At 42.2% G+C, this 18700-nt stretch overlaps 3 protein-coding genes across 5 annotated transcripts in view; all 3 read right to left on the reverse strand.

The window, feature by feature from the left end:
* kif13a (kinesin family member 13A) overlaps positions 1-6722 on the reverse strand; it is a 37544-nt gene extending 30822 nt beyond the window's left edge. Inside the window, exons 1-2 of the mRNA XM_083990472.1 lie at positions 6391-6722; positions 6065-6155 (exon numbers count right to left, since the gene is read on the reverse strand). Coding sequence (XP_083846598.1) covers positions 6065-6155; positions 6391-6445 — 146 coding nt within the window. The 5' untranslated portion in view covers positions 6446-6722. The remainder of the gene's footprint in view (positions 1-6064; positions 6156-6390) is intronic.
* A 730-nt stretch (positions 6723-7452) lies between these two features.
* On the reverse strand, positions 7453-10554 carry LOC310998914 (E3 ubiquitin-protein ligase NHLRC1-like). 3 transcript variants are annotated; one of them, XM_083989170.1, is made up of 2 exons: positions 10494-10554; positions 7453-9967 (listed from the first exon to the last, which is right to left on the reverse strand). In XM_083989170.1, exons 1-2 carry the CDS (start codon positions 10521-10523, stop codon positions 8657-8659), a joined length of 1341 nt encoding a protein of 446 aa, XP_083845296.1. In that variant the 5' UTR covers positions 10524-10554; the 3' UTR covers positions 7453-8656. The 3 variants fall into 3 exon arrangements, with proteins under 3 accessions (XP_083845296.1, XP_083845295.1, XP_083845297.1); XM_083989169.1 differs by lacking the exon at positions 10494-10554 and adding an exon at positions 10345-10466; XM_083989171.1 differs by lacking the exon at positions 10494-10554 and adding an exon at positions 10345-10429 and having other exon boundaries at positions 7453-10162.
* Positions 10555-10983: 429 nt separating this feature from the next.
* ptdss1a (phosphatidylserine synthase 1a) lies at positions 10984-18451 on the reverse strand. Its single transcript, XM_083990480.1, has 13 exons — positions 18102-18451; positions 17023-17114; positions 16706-16750; positions 16487-16611; positions 16204-16362; positions 15767-15918; positions 15314-15455; positions 14032-14144; positions 13856-13921; positions 13640-13739; positions 13390-13458; positions 12560-12626; positions 10984-12427 (listed from the first exon to the last, which is right to left on the reverse strand). The coding sequence occupies exons 1-13, from the start codon at positions 18281-18283 to the stop codon at positions 12333-12335; spliced, it is 1407 nt and encodes a 468-aa protein (XP_083846606.1). The 5' UTR covers positions 18284-18451; the 3' UTR covers positions 10984-12332.
* Between the last annotated feature and the right edge of the window lie 249 nt (positions 18452-18700).

Raw genomic sequence — 18700 nt, forward strand, 5'->3', positions numbered from 1 at the left:
GGCAGAGTAGGCTACAGCACAAAAGTACAGTGCAAATACCACATCATTGTGGTTGGGTACAAATACTCTGGTAAGTGTACTTAAATTCCCCCACTCCAAGAGACCTCACTACTTAAAACCTAAAAGTCTGAAACTAATCATCATTGTTGTAAATGCTAAAATTAGCTTTCTAAGAAAATATTTGGTGTGGCTGGGGAACATCGCTCATTAGATCATCTACATAACCCCAGAACTTTGCTGTATCTGGGCAACAGCAGTTGCTAAGCAACGGCGGTGAACATCGAAGCGAGACAACCTTCCAAACTCATGAGTCAAAGTTCCAACGTGAAAGCCAAACTCGGGATCTTTAAAAACAGCCTTAATGAACAGCTCCGCCATCAGCAGTGCACATGATGATCATACCAACGACTGCGTGGGAAGTTTCCATAACAAATGTTTAACAACACAACATATGATGCATACAGGGTCTAATTTAATCCTCTCTGGCATTTCTGACACCGCTGTGTGACGAGCTGGGTCAGCAGGTTGTGGGCCAACTGTGTGTGTGTGTGTTAAAACACAGAGAGGGATAGAGCGGCCACATCTGCTCCATACGCCTTGAATCTGGTTAGTTTTAGAGGCAACAAGCCAGAAAGAGGTGAAGTTCATCAATTAGTTCAATATGGTACGACTTCCTCTACAGGGGAAATGCAGTGACACATTTACTACCAGGACACACCCCCTCTGACCCTGTCTGCTTGCTATGTCACTTTTCTGAATAGCTTTTTAGCATGTGGCCGCTAAAGACAATTGACAACAAAAGCCACAGTGAGCATATGAAGTGCAAAGCAAAAGTCATTAAAGGAGCCATGACTAGGTTTTGCTATTACTACCCACTACAGCTGATGTTAGCATTGCCGGATGTTATCTTGCCATGAACTTCAGCTACAGTATACACAATACAAGACGTTATAATATGCATATATCTCCTGGAAGACTGGACACCACGTTGACTGGTTTGTAATGTAAAAATTTGTAGAAACAGGCTAACTGGATTGGCTGGAGCTAGTTTGTAATGGGCTAGAGGCAGCTCTTGGCAAGTAAAGCTGGCTAAGTAGAAAAAAGTTAAACTTACAAATAGCTCTTTTAATTGTTTAGGAAAATATGCCCAGTGTATTTTTACAGCAATTAATGCTTGAAAATAATTAAATCTAATGAGCAGGGTATCTCTTTTTAAACAAAGACGACTCAAAAACCTGTTTTAAGCTTTTGTTAACGCTGCCTGGCTCCACTTTCCCCTGGATGAGACTGAAAGAGGAGTTCACAATAAACTTATCCCACCATGAAATTAAATTCATGTAAACACAACAAGCTGGCTACTAAACTTCAAAAAGGCCTCATCTATGAGAATCATGTGAAAAGGAAAACCAGAAGGGTCGTGGAAGAAATGTCTGAGAGTGGATTTCTACTTAAGGTCCTCTCACCATGAGAAGCCACATCTGAGATTAATGAGGCACAAGCTTGACAAAGACGCAGGACGCCATCTTTTCTCAATTCTGTATCAAGATGTAAACAATGTCCCACCCTCTAAACAAACAGGGAGCAGTCCTTGAGGGAATACAATCCTTTTTATCGGCAACACACAACACTTTGTCCTAACAGCATGCCTGAATTAAGTTTAAAGAGAGGAGATGGGATAATTGTGTGTATTTTAGGCCAGCTTACTCTCAGATCAACATCTTACTGAATGGAAAGGTTGATTATTGACACATAGGGAGCAACATGGAAAGACAAAAGGGAACATTCCTGAGGGCAGCCGCTGGACAAGGCAGCATTGTCATTTAGCAAGGGCTTGTTTTGGAAAGCACGATGACACAAGGTCATGAGTGGTTTGAAATAAAAACGTCTGCTATACTCAACACCTTTGTTTAAAAGACAGAAGCGTTTTAAATCTCTGTGTCATAAGTGCTAACAAACAATCAGAAAGCGTTAAAGATTATTTGTAAAAGTCTCGACAAAAACATATGTTGACCACACTGGTTGGTCTCCAGGGAATAGAAGGACAAACCAAAATGTAAAGTACAAGGGCAATGGTTTGTGGGGAGACATAGATGAGAAGACTGGTACAACTATACGTTCAATATGAAGCTACAGCCAACAGCTGGTTCGGCTATGGCCTGGTATTGACCAAGGTGATAAAATCAATCTAATGCGATATATTGAATTCATTTAAGTATATATATTTTACATAAGTATAAGATTTTTAAGATATAAGATTTCTGTGACAAACTATTTCTTGGCAGGGAGTGTCCAGATAATCAGCGGAGACTCTAGAAAGTTACTCCCTTCAGCCAATAAATAGTCTGGCACATAACTGCTCGTTTAAAGGAAGTTGCTGTTAATACACTTAAGCTTTTGTAGTCTACAGATTACACTTTGAAATGAATTACTGAGAGTCTGATCTACTGTAGTAAGTAAGCCTAATTTTGTTACAATTTGACAGAGTAAAGCTAGCTACATTAGCTGCAAACAGCAGCCCCCTGCTGGATGACTTGATTGAAGTGATCCACAGCATACAGACCACGATACCCAGGAAAACAAGATATTACAGTGACGAGGAGATAAACCCAAGTGAGCTTTTGTAACCATTAGTGATAAGGACGTGATAAGAAAGGAAATTACAAGCTTGGTTACAGACAGTAGCCTATCGCACAGCGGCATGCCTCCACACTGATAGGCTTCAAACGCAGAGCTACAGACGAAGCAAGAAAGTGGCATTTTAAGCCACATCTTTACTTAAATCCATATATTTAAAACTACATACTTAGCTACAATAGATAGCACCTTCCTGGCCACCTGTACATAAGTCAGATTCCAGTGTGCCTCTTTAGAAAGTTAGCTGTGGTTATTAACTCTCCATAAGGACTGAAATATACTGGAGAGGGGGTTTTGCTTTTAAGGAAGAGTTTACAAAACTCTGTGGCTTTGTATTCAATTGTTACACAGTGACAGACATGCTGGGGCATGATAGATGTAATACGGCCCCATTGTGTGAAGTCGAAGGGTATTTTCTTGTCATGATGCTCCACGACTCATCCCCTATGCAGACAGCAGCCTCAGGTATTTCGCCGCCTCTCCACCCCCACCTTCATTGTGCCTAAACCCCAAAGGAGAGCAAACTGGCGCGTGAAAGCAAAACTGCTTTCCCAGATTCCTGTTTCCAATATGCCATTTAGTGCCAACTTAACAGGCAGATGAAAGATGAAACTTGGGGAAACTTAACCTGTTGCCCTGGAGTCAAAATCCGCGTTTCATTTGCCCACCACTGAGACTATCATTCATTTCTCAGAGAAACAGGAGAGCAAGGAGGAGGAGGAGGAGGGGGGTCACGAGTGTTGCTATAATGCTCAGCGGTGCAAAGAGTGAGGCTTAGCCATCAAAAGAAATCCCTTATATTTCTTCAAATTCTTGGCGTGACTTACATGTTTTCGTGGTGCTGTGTGGTCTGTGCCAAACCCAATTAAAACACAGACACAATCTGGAAAGTTTTCAATGTCTAAGTAATGATCCATCGTGATATTAGCTCCAGGTTTCACCCCATGAGGGACTTCATTTCTGTATTTCATCAGGCTGAAGTCATGTTCAGTATTTTTAGGAATTGAGCAAAACTAACTTGTCCCAAAAGAGGTTCACTGAGATCTAAAACATGTTACGCAACTCCTCGCCCACCCATCCCTTGTTAAATACCGTATTTCAAAATCTACAGCCTATGAAATCAACAGGAGATCAGATTATTTCAGACGTGTCTACATAAAAATATCCATTACTGCTGTTGCCTTTCTGAGACTGTGCCTGGGTTATTCCCATGGGAGAGAAAAAGTTCCCATGATCTTGGCCCTGTGGCCATATTTGGCATGCTAATACCCACTAAATCTGACACATTTCCAACTCACACAGGAACAGGTGTCTTCAAAACAAGGCAAAGTCTTATAGTGATCAGGGTATCCCCTCATGTGGCTCCACAAGCAGCAGAGAGGAAAATTATATGCTTTAAGAAAACCATGGCAGCCTAAACACAGAGACCCAAAACACACACAGCACCAGCACTGAAATGTTAACAAGTAATTATATGCCTGGTCTACACTATAGAATAGAAAGGTGACATAATAAAAACCAAGGCTGCAGTCACTGTCCAGTTACATGATGTGCTGCAACCTTAAGATTTCCAATTGCTCACATTTTGAAATTAGGATTAAAAACTGACCCTGGATAAACTCTGCCAAATACAGCAAGAGGTTTCCAATTTTAAACTAGAACTGATATGGAAACTTCCGCTGAACTAAAATGTGAAAATGTGTTTGTGTCTCGCTCAACAACATGGCAACAGGTAGCCGTGGAAAAATCCAAATACTAATCACCTCACTGAGAAAATACTGCAGATATGAATCTTGCTGATTGCAGTTACTGTCATTCCCCTGACCTCTCGCCCACAATAGCTTTTTTGTTCCGTCGTTGTATATCCTGTTCCACATACGTTAACTTTGTGCATGATTTGTTTAATTGCCTGGAACGGTGCCATTGCGTTGCAATTTCTGTTCTGATAATTACCTTAAACACAGGTTAATGTGCGGACCAGAGCTGCTGTGGGAGCATTTACGGTAATGCTGACTGCTGGGTTGCATGGAATAGCTAGGGAAGGTGTTACACTTTAACAAGACTGGATAGGGGCCATGAGAAAAGCCTTGACTGAGGCACATATTTGCCTCCTATGACTTCACACTGGGGACATTTACTGTGAAGAGTTGTTTGTTCATTTGAAATAATAAAAAAAGGGCATCACTGGAGTGATAAATCAAAAGGGGGAAAAACAAATAGGCTTGTTTTTTTCCCCTAAATGAGCATCCTTTTAGATTTATTTGCGCCTGTGGGTAATGAGGTCAGCTGTCTAATCATGTGCGATACCAACAGCAGAGGAGAGCAAACGAACCGAAAACTACCTCAACCACAATGGGTGAAACGTTCGCAACATCCCAGGCTGCTGCGAACGGCCACGACCGTTTGAACGGCTTCACGACATTGCAGACATCATTAACCTACATGTTGTGTGACTCCAGACATCTCCTCATTACAACCAGAGTGCACAACGGCCGGCGCACAAACCAGCAGACACTCACGTATTTGCTGCTGACCTTCAGTGCACAAGCAGAGTGTGAAAGATCAGAGGATGCTTTCTCTTCCACTTTTTAGCCACGATAAAAAAAAAGAGCAGCATCCCACCATTTCACACAGCCACAGAGTGGTCCGGCTTCACTTTGAATACTCCCCTAACTTAAATTAGCTCTGACTCTGGAGGTTTACACTGAGACCCCGAGGCTCAACATTAATCTACTCTGTCTAACAGGCGTCTTCACGTGTCAGACGCACTCAGCCCCCCCCACCCCCAAATCTTCCAGTCTTTAACACTATATCGGACATGCAGAATATGAAAGCACTGTTGTTGTTATTATTGTGCTGAGATGATGAGTATTGGAAAGTTCACATGAATTACATAACATAATATCATGTTGCAAGCAGGTGGGTGGCAGACATCGTGTCCTCAGCAGCAGCAACAGCAGTGAAGCATTCCTCCTTATCCACGGCATTCATCTACTAACATTCATGTAAAGACATTGTTTAGTTTGTTGTTGCAGCTTTAATCTTCGTTACCTAATTAATAGACATTTAGGCTGGTAATTAACCAGAAGGTTTGTGGATAAATAGTGACAGGCTAACCTTGGATGTGACTTTCCTACAACAAGGGGTGGGATAAGGTTATTGCAGTGACAGTGCAATCTGTTTTGTTTTTTTTCCTCCTGCTCTTTCACTTACAGGCATTTCCTAAACACTCACTGCTCCCATAGCAGTGAGCACTGCAATGATTTTTTTTTCTTTTTTTTTACTCTCATGCACTCAAACTAACCACATCAAAGCTAAAAAAGATGCCTTAACTACAACAAGCCCACTGCACCATACTGTTTTGCATAATGCTGTGTGTTCATAATATTCTGCAAATGTAAACTGTTGGCAGTGTTTCAGCTTTGTTTACCTGTTCTCTCCTTTTGCATTTGAGGGTGGAGGGTGAAGAACTGTCTGGTTGTCCTCCATATCCACGACACATTTTGTGTTGAGTTCAATTTCTGCAGAGAGAAGTTTGTTGGGGAAAGTGAAGCAGAATGCGGGGAGGGTGAAAAAGTAAAGTATTCTCCTTTTGACTGTGTTAAAACTGCACTCAAGTCTGACTTCAGGCTCATAACTCAAGCTGAAAGCAGCAATGGCGAAGAAAATCAAAACTTTATGATAATGTGGCGTGACTCCGGGGAGACACAAAATGCGAGTTTGCAAAAACAGAAAATAAATCTTTGTAACACTTACCCCTGCGGTTCATGGGCCGAACTCTCACAGCAACTTTTACCTTTGTATCCGACATTTTTCGTCCACTTTTCACTCCCACCCTGTCTGAGCGCCCGAGCTATCAGTGTATAGTCTGTGACTCCCCCGACCAGGAGCTCCGGATTTCTGCCGGAAAAAAGGCAGCAGACTCTACTCAAACAACCCCGAAAGAGTCCAGACCTCGAGGACAAGACGTGTGAATATGTTCATTTTTTCCTTTATATCCATCCGGGTTCGCTTCTCGTGCAAATCCAGTGCTCTGCTGCTCCAGCTCCAGACAGCATCCCCACCGCCATCTTCCACTGGGAGCACGACTGCTCTCCTCTGGCAGACTGGAGACGCGGAGCCACGGAGGGAGCGGAGGGGGAGAGGAGGGACACGCCGCGCCGCGCCGCGCCGCGCCGCTCATCGGGGGGCGAAACCGGTGGGACGGTTAATGTGAGGCGGTGTGACAAGTTGATTCACATGGATCGATGGTACGCGACATGACAAGATAATAAAGAGGTAGAAATGACGAAGGGAAGAGTTATTAAAAAAGGAAGTTTTGAAAGATGATGACCTAATCTCTCTCTCTCTCTCTCTCTCTCTCTCTCTCTCTCTCTCTCTCTCTCTCTCTCTCTCTCAATTCAATTCAGCTTTATTGGCATGACTGTCACAAAGACTATGTTGCTAAAGCATAAAGACACAATGAAACAAAACAATAAACATCAGAGTTATAAAGAACTACAAAGTATATAGAATGAAAAAAAAGAGAAAAATAAATAAAAAAGGAGTGTGTGTGTGTGTGTGTGTGTGTGTGTGTGTGTGTGTGTGTGTGTGTGTGTGTGTGTGTGTGTGTGTGTGTGTGTGTGTGTGTGTGTGTGTGTGTGTGTGTGTGTGTGTAAAATAATAAACAATAATCTCTCTCTCTCTCTCTCTCTCTCACTCAGACACACACACAGACACACTTGTTTTTCACAAGATCATAAAACCGTAATAAGTTGTTAGGCTACTTTTAGGATCATAGCCACTTTTTATTATTTTTCATAAATACCAATAGTCACCAAAACATTTATAAAACACATTAACCATGTTGTTGAAACATTGGTGTCAGGAGGCCCTGTAATGTGCACCCATACAGTCTATGTGTGCACCCCACACCCTGTGTCACAGCTCATAGCCTATCTGTTTCACAAAGAGTCTTTTTTTTTATTTGGTCATTTTTATAAATCTGATTAAGAGATGTAGGACCTACACAAATCTAGTGTGTAAGCTGCACTTTAGGGGACTTATTTTGAGTTAAGTAGGCTGCTATAGGTTAGTATCTTCAGTGTGCAGCAGCAGTTCCATATCTTTTAAGGTATTTTCAGACAAGCTCTTAAAAGAAAGTCCAGATTAGATTTCCTGTTCAGTAAAGTTGTTTTTATCTGTCTGGAAATCAAAGGCTTAGATAAAGTGTAGGCCTACAGTAAGCTTTGTGATCAGCCCTCATTTTTGAGAGAAGAACTTTCCAAACCTCTGGCATGAGGCCAAACCTGGCCCACATCTTTTCTCACTGCTGCTTAAGATTTGCTCCACAATCAATCATTGATTACACTGATTGGATGCGGTTTGTAATCATGAAATCACAGTCAGTGGTGTACATTTTCAGAACCTCAATACAGCCAGGTAAACTCATTTCATTGAAATAATGAAATGAAAAGGCTGTTTTAAGTAAAACTACACTAATACTAGCACTAATACAGTATAGCTATGGTTCAAGTACCGTACTGACCCTAATAAAATAAAACTATTTGCACGTGTTCAACAACTTATCACAGCTTTCTGATCTTGCATCAGAAAACTCTTCTCATCATTTCAAGAGTGACTTTTTTGTTTTCTATTGATTATTTGATTTGAGTGATTTTCGTCGCTCCTGAAAGATGGAAAGGTCCATAATTTTACAGGAACACAATTAAGAAAAATAAACCTAGTTTTGAGTTAGTTTTTTTTTTAAAAGCCCTCAAATTATTCTTGTGATAGCTGGTTGGAAAAGTTAATAGAAAATCAGGGTATTTATTTTCAGGAAATACTGGGGAAAAAGACAAAATTATTAGTTTAACACTCAACCCATACTAAAAAGTATACAGTAGCCAATAGCACTCATTTTGTTCACATTTGTCCTTTTCCGTGTAAAACATTACTCATATAATTGCTAGGTCAACTAATCTCTTGATGATGTGATGATGTTTATTTTACTTAGGGTACTCTGGGCCTGTTCATACATGAGCTACACCATGGGTCCAGTATCAGTTTTAGCAGAATAAATCTTTACTGCATGGTCTCCACTGTCCAGAGTGATGACAGTGTTGTTTAGGAACACAAGTCCAACAGGGCGGATGAGATGGTTTCCCACCAGAGGAGTCAGAACTGGGCCGTCCTGGAGCTTCTTTAAACTCCAAATCATCCCCTGTTCAGAGTCTAACACAATCACATCTCCGAATCTGTCGAACGCCACACCTGACATGTTCAGCCTCACCATGGACTGCAGGGTTAGGCTGAAACTGTCCGTCTGATGAAGCAGGTGGAAGTCTTTGTTAAACACTTTCAGCCTTGTGCGCCCTGTGCGTCTGTTTGGGGGATGTGCGTCATCACTTAAGTGCTCCATCACTGCGGTGTTCCCAGTCACTGGACAGCAGACCACTGCTTTTGGATGCTGGAGGTCAGTAACACATGCATGATGCTCCAGAACGGCACCATGACCATAGTCCACTTTCACGTAGAACAGCATGCCAGCCTGGATGTCAGAGACCAGGATGTGCCCACAGCTGTCAGTGTCCACACCCCAGGGCATCTGGAAGGAGTCTCTGACTGTCAACATGTGTCTTCCTCTGGAGGTGAAAACCTTCACAGCTTTATCCCCTGCATCAGTCACCACCACGTGACCACAAGGAGTCACGGCCACATCCACTGGATAACAGATCTCTCCATTGGCCTGTCCTCTTCGCCCAAAACTGTGCAGCTTCCTTCCCTGTGGGCTGAACACCACCACCCTCTTCTCGTCATCATGCACCACCACTATCGTCCCTGAGGACCCTAATACGGCTATCCCAGTGGGGTTGATGAGAGTACCCCATCCACCAAAAGCTGTGTGGAGTTGCAGAGCTGTGGATGTCAGACCTGCAGGCAAGCAAAGGCCTGCTTTTGCCCCCCAGGAAGGAGGAGCCGGGGATACAGGACTCCGAGACAACAGCAGCTCCTGGAGGTCACTAAGAACCTGGCAGTGGGAGGTGTTGTCAACACTGCACAGCTGTCGACAGAACGGGCACTCCAGCTTCCTCAGGAGAGGGTGGGACAAGGCTGTGATGCATTCCAGACAGAGTACATGGCCACAGGAAAGGTTTTGTGGCCTGCGCTCCCTCTGCTGAGTGCAGAACTTCTCAAAGCAGACTTTGCACTCCATCAAATTGATCTGGATTTCTCTCAGGATCCCCTCGGGGCTCAGGCTGCTATAGCGTCGAGGACCAGGACTCATGGCCATGGCTGGAAAATCCTGATGGTCCTCTAGCAGAAACAGACTGATGCGAGCTGATGATGGCAGCTTGGAGGTTAAGGAAAACCAAAAAAAAGAAAAAAAGAAAACACAGACTGGTAATTAAAGAGATGAAGCAAATGATGAAGAGAGGGCTAGTAAAGCAGAGCAAAACAACACGCCAGTACACAGTCTGTCATTTGCTTTAGGCCCAGATGATCACATGACATGTTGCACAGCACAGAGGCTCTCTGCTGCCCTCCTCTGGAAATCAAATTAAGCACAAGTTAAAGAGGCTCATGCTATGTGTGGTTTTTTTTTAGCAATACGGATGTCTCAGAAGAAGCTGAGCAGACAGCAATAGGTATTAAAAATAGTAAGGCTGTACTCAAAGTCAGTATCTCCAACAGGTCTTACACTGTATTTCAAAGTGCCTTAATACTCACTGTGTGGGGTGATTCTGCTGATAGCTCAATGGGTTGTCTGTCAGTAGACTCTGAATTTTCTAGCTGTAGCCTACCTCTGCAACTACTGGTCATGTTTTGGACTGTATGACATTTACCGCCGTCTTATTCCAAAGGAACATCAAGCGTACCTTCAAATACATGTTGTCATAGGTCAGCATGAGGCAGCTATTTCAGTCTCCCAGTTTCATGGTGTGCAGACTGAGTGAAATCTGATCCGAGACGGGCAGTGTTTGAGTCAGCCAATCCAGCACTCTGTTGCTGCAGCAAGGTCCTCCAGGGGTCGAGCAAGGTCATTCATGATTTCCTATTGTTAAGTAAATAAACTGTATCCGACTTGTATCAATGTGATAACAAGACTTAAACTTGTTAAAAGAGTATCAGACAGTTAAGTCTAGTGCTGCTGCTGCTCCACTTCAAAATACAAGAAAAAAAGGGAGTTTAAGAGGAGATGTAAAACATTTTTAATATGTTTCATTATTTCACAGTGAAAAAGAACAGCACAAGTCATTTTCAGTGGAATTGTTTTTTGGCAAATGACATCTAAATCCAGAGACAATGTACCATTTATAGAGTCTACTGTAGTACGACAGCCTGGTCCATTCCACAGAGGTCAACGTCTGGATTGTCGAGGATTATGAGGGATATATCTGAACTGAGATGATACGGACAGAGCAAATGAAAATAAGGACAGAAGAATCAAACACAAAAAGCCCAAATGTAGTCTTAATTCAAACTGAGAAAAGTTATGAATTTAAAACAAACAAACAAACAAAAAGTGACATGCTAACAGGCACAAGGGGTGAATTAAAATGTTACAATTACAGCGAAAGACGTAAAAATAACGATACTGGCATCCTGGTGTGTGGTGTAATACAAAGATCTGTTGACTATTCCTGTAACATTTTCCTACTAAAACACTTGATTTGATTTGACACGGCCATGCAAATGCAATATTATGCAATAACAAGAAGGTCGACAGTTAAACAATACCACCTGCACACAGACAGGAAGAGCCCGACAACACATGCAGGATTTTAAATAATTGCCCTCTGTCATCAGTATGGTTAAAAAACAAAACAAAAAGCAAAAAAACAAAAACAAAACATAGAGATAGCAGCCACAGATGGACAGGGAGAGTAAAATCACTCAAGGTCACGATGATTCACAAAATACACAAACATTACAAAATGTACAGTATTTCCAAGAAAACATTCTGAAAAGTGCTTTAACCGTGTGCTTCACTTTGTTCCAGGTCAAACATAAACCTCAGTCGATGATGCTATCAAGCTAAAGTTGTCTTGCATTGAAATCCTGCCCACATTCAAGTTACAAACATAAAACAAGTGTGAACATCTGTGATGTAAATAGACACTCTATGACAGGTACTAATAAAAATACTTAAGCATTTCTGTGCTATAAACATAGAGGCTCCAATTAATGTGATATATTCTACATAATGGCTTTTAACATTGAAAAGTGTTGACCCAACATACTGTAGTTAAGGTTCGTGTAAACCAGTCAGATGTACACTAACCATCGATGATATACTGTATCATAGGATAAATGTTTGTAAATTATAGTTTATCAGCTACAATGATCATGCAGTCACATCTAAAATTGGCCGTTTTTATTGCCACCTCTATCTCTCACACACGAACTACCACTATTTTTCTCTCTCGTCACACAACCCTGTGATCAGTGGTATAGGAGCTGTTATGACTACAGCACACTGTTGAGTGTGCATCTCTGTAGTGCGAGCCTCTGCATACTCCTAATAACACCACATGGACCTGTTCATCCACTTAGTCTCTCCTGTCTCCATTCCTTCTACTATAGGTGGGGGCTTTCTAGACTTTAATTACACCAAGAAACGGTTGCATCTTAACCCCCTATTCAACCTGTGATCCTCCACACCTGGCTCCCTGGGGTGAGTTCAGGAGTCGCCCAGTGCCCTCTGGCTCTATCTCCTACTGGCCGTCCAGGCCGTTGATAGACTTTATCTTGTCTGAGCCCTTCCCTCTCCGTCTCGTTGTAGGACTCTCTTCATCCGCATCCGTCTCTCCTGAAACACAATGTCATGTTCAGGATAAGTAAATATGCACATTTGTAATATAAAGAAAAATACAATTCCAAACACTGTAGGCTTTTTTTTTTTTTTTTATCTGGATGATACAATGGAGTGAAGACACTGTACCTTTAAATGCTTCAAACACGGGGTCAGCAGATTCTGTGTAATTACTGTCCTCACATTCTGAGAGGCTCTGTGAAAGGAGAGGAGGTACAGACACATGACACACACATACCATCAAGTGTACATAGACAAGCTAACTGACGCTGCTGAAGGAGAAGATTCTTTACGGGCCTCAAAGTTAATATTTCACAGAGACTCCTCGAGAACAAAGGCAGCACACTCTTCAGACATGGAGCAAGTTAACACAGCTGGCTTAAGATTCATTCAGACATCAAGTAGGTCTCCATTATGTAAATATCAGTTGGGACTTTATACTTACATGTGATCAATATTAATCTCATTATTTATTAGACATAGAATTCATGCTGACCACTAAGAGTCACATTTATTCCAATGTTCCCACTTGTTATGTGTAGTGTGCTGTGAATTCACAATTTAATTCATGAAGCAGCTGCTCTTACTTGTACAACATTGTTCATCATTGTGTGTTTATGTACAATATCTTTTTCCCCCTGCACCACAGGGTAAAACCCTTTCTTTCTCTGGACATTAAGTAAATATGACTGGGTTCAGAAATATTCATAATGCTATCATGTCTTTTGATGTGCCTTCATATTTACATAAAAAAGGTAAAAGGCTTTTTGCTTTATTGCCTTAGGTTTTTAAGCAAAGGTAAATACAAACCAGTTCCTTCAACAAACACTTTCCTAGAACATGATGTCAACGTTTAAACATTTTTGAACAGAAACCAACATGAGTTAGTTTTGGTTGTAAAACTATGTGACTAACTAAAAAAAAGGCTTAAGGCAATAAAACTAGAAAAATAAACATACCTTTTCTCTTAAACCATAATTTTCAGAACACGCCACCATTCCATACAGGCACAGGAATGTAATGAAGGCCTAAAGACAGACAAAAACAGAGACTGATTAATGACTTGCGGAAAAATCTATAATCAATGTGTGAAATGGGAAAATGGTGTTGTGGCAGTGGCAAAGTGAGGGCACCAGATTTCTTGCATTTTAAAGCCATTAACTGTAGTAAATCACTGTGACTGAGAAATGCATGTAATCCTGCTCTTACCAAACACAGAAGCCAGAGGATCACATAGAGGACCTGTGTTTTTGAGAACAAGTCATGTCCAAATTTGATACACGCCAAGGCCTCCAGAAAGGCAATCGCCCTGTGAGTGATGAGAGAAAAATCAAACACACATGACTGAAACCTCTTACCCACCTGCAGTACACACATAATCACTATGCTGGTGTATAAACTGTGTATTGAAATGAGTTCACTTACCCAAAAACCCAACACTGGGTTCCAACTCTCTTGCACTGTGTGTCTGTAAGGTAGGCATAATACTGCCTGAAGCAAAGACAAACACAATGCAAACATGAAGAATATTAATATTTAAAATAATTAATTAACATCATGTACGTATTCAGTTCCCTGCTGATAAAAAACTGTGATTGTACCTCACTGTTGGAGCTGTGATGATACCAATGAACAGAATCCGACACCAGCTGAGAGCGTGGCTTGCGGGAAAGACGAAAATATGCTTGAGGAAGAACGTGTTCAACTCTGTTAGCTGTGAACAAAACAGATGACACAGATGGAAAACAATCCATGTGAAAAGCTATTCACAGGCATATTCAAACTGTATTTGTTTTAGGGAACATGGCAGATATGTAGATGTCACAAAGGGGAACACACACGAGTAGCAGAAAACATTTATTAACAGCTCTGTGTTCAACATGGACGGAAGTACTGCCCCTCTCCTGGCCCCCTTAAAGGAAAGCAGCTATTGTTATTATTTTAAGATACAGTATACCTGTTCAACAAGTCAAAATGACTACTGTGAGTAAGCATAAAAGTGAGACTCTTTGATTAGTGCTTTACTAATGGCAGATGAAAAGGTCAACCAGTTCATCCGGTGGTTAAAATGTATAGGTGGTGCCGGCTGATGAAATATGACCCTCTGTTGATCTGCTCCAGGCCATTTCCAGTAACATATGTCAGAATGTTTTTAGTGAGATGTAACTCTCAGAGTTGAGGTTAGGACACTGACAAACAAAAGATTCTCTTACAAAGCAACTTTCACATGATTGAACAAACTGGCAACGGCAGTTTGAGGGACACACTGTCCAATCCAAGTCCCTCTCATGTGCACTGGAAGATAATGAGAGGGAAACTTGTTGCTGTGCTGCTTATTCACGCACTTGGCTGGAAGCCTGTGCGGCAAAACTCAGCAAAGAGCAGCTCAACCGTCACCAAGACGAGCTGAGCCGCCTCCCAACTCTTCGGCTAATACTCAGAGACTGGTAATTACTATTTAAAGCCTCAAGAGAGTTGGAATCTGCCTGAGAGTGAGAGAAGGAGGATGACAGTGTTGTTTCATCACCACAAAAAAATGAGAGAAACACCAGTTTTCATCACTATAGCCTAGAGATTTTGGAAAAAGACGCTCCAGTCAAGAGCAATGTTGCTCACTCAAGTTCTCCAGCTATGTTTTTCTCATTACCATAAACTGCGGCCAAGTAATTCACGCTGTCTTTCACTCTTATGGGATTAGCTGTTAATACTTGGACAGCAGGACACCAGAGCATTATATAGATCCACGTAGGACAGGTTTTAGATTTCAAAAAAGATGGAGCCAGGATTAGCTAAGACTTAGCACACAGAGCAGATTGGATGATCTCTGACTAGTCAGCACTTAGTCACCATGAGATGGTGAGAGAGGATTTCTCACCGACTTACCTGCCAGATGATCATGAACAGATAGACGCCCATCACTCGCTGCAGGGAGGACTTCGGGTCAAGCCAGCGAACATAAGTCCAGCTTGCAGGGGTGAACTGTAACACGGCTCGTTTGATCTTCCCCGTGGTGGTGTGGATGTCCCTGAATGGGAAGCGCAGGAGAAGGATTACAAAGACTTGCAGATAGTTTTACAGTAAGTATTATGTTAGTGCAGTAGACAAAGGCAGATGAAAGTAATGCCATCACATTAAACATTCAGTCCACTCCTCCCTGACTGACATGTGGGATCATATTTCAAAACAACAATTCATATATCTTAAGATGCATCTGGACCAAGTTGCTTTAACTAGAACAGAATGTATGGAACTTAGAAAGTAGTAAAAGTAGATTAAATATATTAGTTGGCGTGTAGTTGTAGTAGTGTAGTTAGTTTCCAGATTGCAGTGTCATACTTAATACTAGCCCAGTGGTAGGTCCTCATCTCCAAAAAGCGACACACAGTCATGCCAAGCCAGATGCCCCCTCCATTACACAGCAGAATGTCCAGGATCACCTGGTCCCACCAGCACTCAGCAAAGTTAGGCAGCAGATGCATGAAGAATAGCTGTGTCAACATGAGAGGAAAAAGTACTGAGTCTACACCAAATCTGAAAAGCTGAACTTTTAAGCCTACAATTATATTTATTACAAAATTATTGAGAATGGCCTGAACACATAATCAAATTTCAGCACATAAACCACCTACATCAGCTGCTTAGCTGACCTTAGAAATTCTCCATCATAATAAAAAGAGAGGGACAGAGGGAGAGGCAGGCAGACGGAGAGAAAATGATGCCACAGGACGCTGAGCGAATGATGAAAACATTTGGCTGGGTGTGTGCATCTGTACCTCAGTAAGCTCCCAAGTAATACTGATGGTCCAGCACAGGCCATAGCTGCGAATGAGGAGGGCCTTCATACCCCAACCCCAGAAATGGCTGAATGCAAATATGTCGAAATGGCTCAGGATTCGCTCCCATGTGATAACATGACAGTTCACTGCGTACTCCTGCAGAAAGCAAGCACAGACAGCCTCATTACAAACGCTGATAATCCCCCGATAGTGGACACAACTGGGGGTGGATGTAAATCAATCTGATAAATTACTTTCTCTGTAAGCCTAAACCACTCACCATTACGTCTGCTTCTCTCTTGGCATAGCGCAGGTTTGGGTCCAACCAATACATTAGCTGCTTCACTTGCTGCCAGTTCAGGAAGATGATGAAAACCAGGAACAGGAAGTAGAGCACACTCAGACCTTGGCAGACAGAGAGGGCATGACATTAAAAACGGAAATTTAAGGGTCTGAAAAACAGTTGTTTTGCACTCAGAGGCCATTAGCAAAAACTTACCAAATACTATACGCCATATTGCTGGATGTGGTCTGGTGAATGGACCTGTAACAAAGAACATCATGTCAAAAGGATAAAACAAAACAAGCAAATCAGCTTTTCAGTATGCCACATATACTTTCTATCTACTTCCATCCATGTACGAACTGTACAAACAGTAGAGACAACAATGACACCACGCTAGATAAGACTGTCACAGATTCAGCCCACAGCTGTCATTACTGTTTACTGTGCTAACACATGCCTGTGAAGGAGCTTTAGGTGAACTGTAGCTGAGGGCTATATCCATATACACACACATGGTTTTCTGTGCTTACCATTAGGAAATGCCAAAACACTGATGATGAGGAAGAATGAAATCAACACGACGAGCCCCACCCAGATGTTGCTGTCAGGGTTTCCATCATCTCTGCAGGAAAAAAACAAAAGGGTCAACAACAGAAATCAGACACTGCCCATTTCCTAACATCGTGACCCCTCCACAGCTGTAATGATGTGAATACACACCTCACGTCTTTAAGTTTGAAACCACAACCAAATTGGATATAGCCTATAATTCTCATGGATATTGGATATAGCCTATAATTCTCATGTTCATCACTACAGTACCAGAGCCTCAGTTTAAGGTCCACTTACATTACCACGCCCAAGAACTAATTCAATGAAAAGCACTGTTGTATAGGGCCATTTCTTTATGAAACACTCTTCCTTTGAATATTAGAGCCATCTCAGGTTAAAAAGCATTAGGCTAGCCTATAGAAAACATGTAAAGTCACTTCTCAGGCTTGAGAGTCACTGATGTCTTAATGTTCCCGTTTTGGTTATTGTAATTTTCATGGATTTCATTTATTCTATTGTATTCATTTCAATTGTAGCTGGATCTGTGTATTATAATTGCACTTTTTAAGAGGACCCCAGGAAGACTACATGTAGTCTGTCCTTTGTGCGTCACAATAAACAACTAGCAACTATGTTGACATTATATTATATTTATCAGGAAAATGACTGCCATTTAACACGATACTGGCATTAAATATAACATCACGGACCTTTGCTTTACTAGTTTCATGGTTGTAGCTAATGCCAGCACAGGAAACCGTGCTCTTCTCTGGACTAACATTAACATTATATGACACGACGCTCATCTTTTCCAGATAGTGTCATCGATTAGAGGCTGAAAATGCAGGTTATTTAAACGTGAATTGATTACTACAGTGTTTACATGCGGTTGTTGTGTTTAAACCTCAGAGCATCACCGCTCCTGCTAAGCTAACCGCGCTAACTCCCCTCCTCCTCCTCCTCCTCCTCCTCCTGCAGCAGCAGCAGCAGCAGCAGCAGCAGCAGCAGCAGCTAGCTGTTAGCTGTTAGCTGCTGCGGACCACCACCTCACTTTTACCTTGTGAAGGCGAAATACATCAGACTGAGCACGGTGCATGTCAGCAGCGTGATCGTGTGCGGCCTGTAGAAAAACTCGATGGTGATATCCTCAACCTGCTGCTCGTTTATCATCCGGAAATGCATCCTGTAGTTCACATCATCCTTGCTCAAGGTGTGGGATCCGCTATACACGGACGCCATAGCAGGAGGACGCAGCCTACCAGGAGGGGCAGCAGCAGCAGCAGCAGGGGGGCAGGGGGCAGGGAGCTACCACTACCACCACCACCACTACCACAAACTACAACAGGAAACAGTGAAAGTAAAATAAATATATATATAAATTACATGTCCAGCTCAAGTGGAGTAGTGTCAGTTTAGCGCAGCGAGCAGCAGAGGGTTAAATGAAGGAGAGAGAGAGAAAAAAGAGAGAGATTGTTCTCTGCTTGTTTTGATTGGTGGACATGTGAGTTGGGGAGTGTCCCAAAGCGGAAGAGTCCACATGCTCCTTCATCATGTGCCTGCAGCTCCTATGATTGTTTATTATAGCGTGACCTCGCTCCGTGCAAAGACTTTTAACCGAGACGGATCAACACAGGCTGACCGCTGCATAGATGCACC

Source organism: Trachurus trachurus (assembly GCF_905171665.1).
Source record: "Trachurus trachurus genome assembly, chromosome: 16".
In the NCBI taxonomy this organism is placed as follows: Eukaryota; Metazoa; Chordata; class Actinopteri; order Carangiformes; family Carangidae; genus Trachurus; species Trachurus trachurus.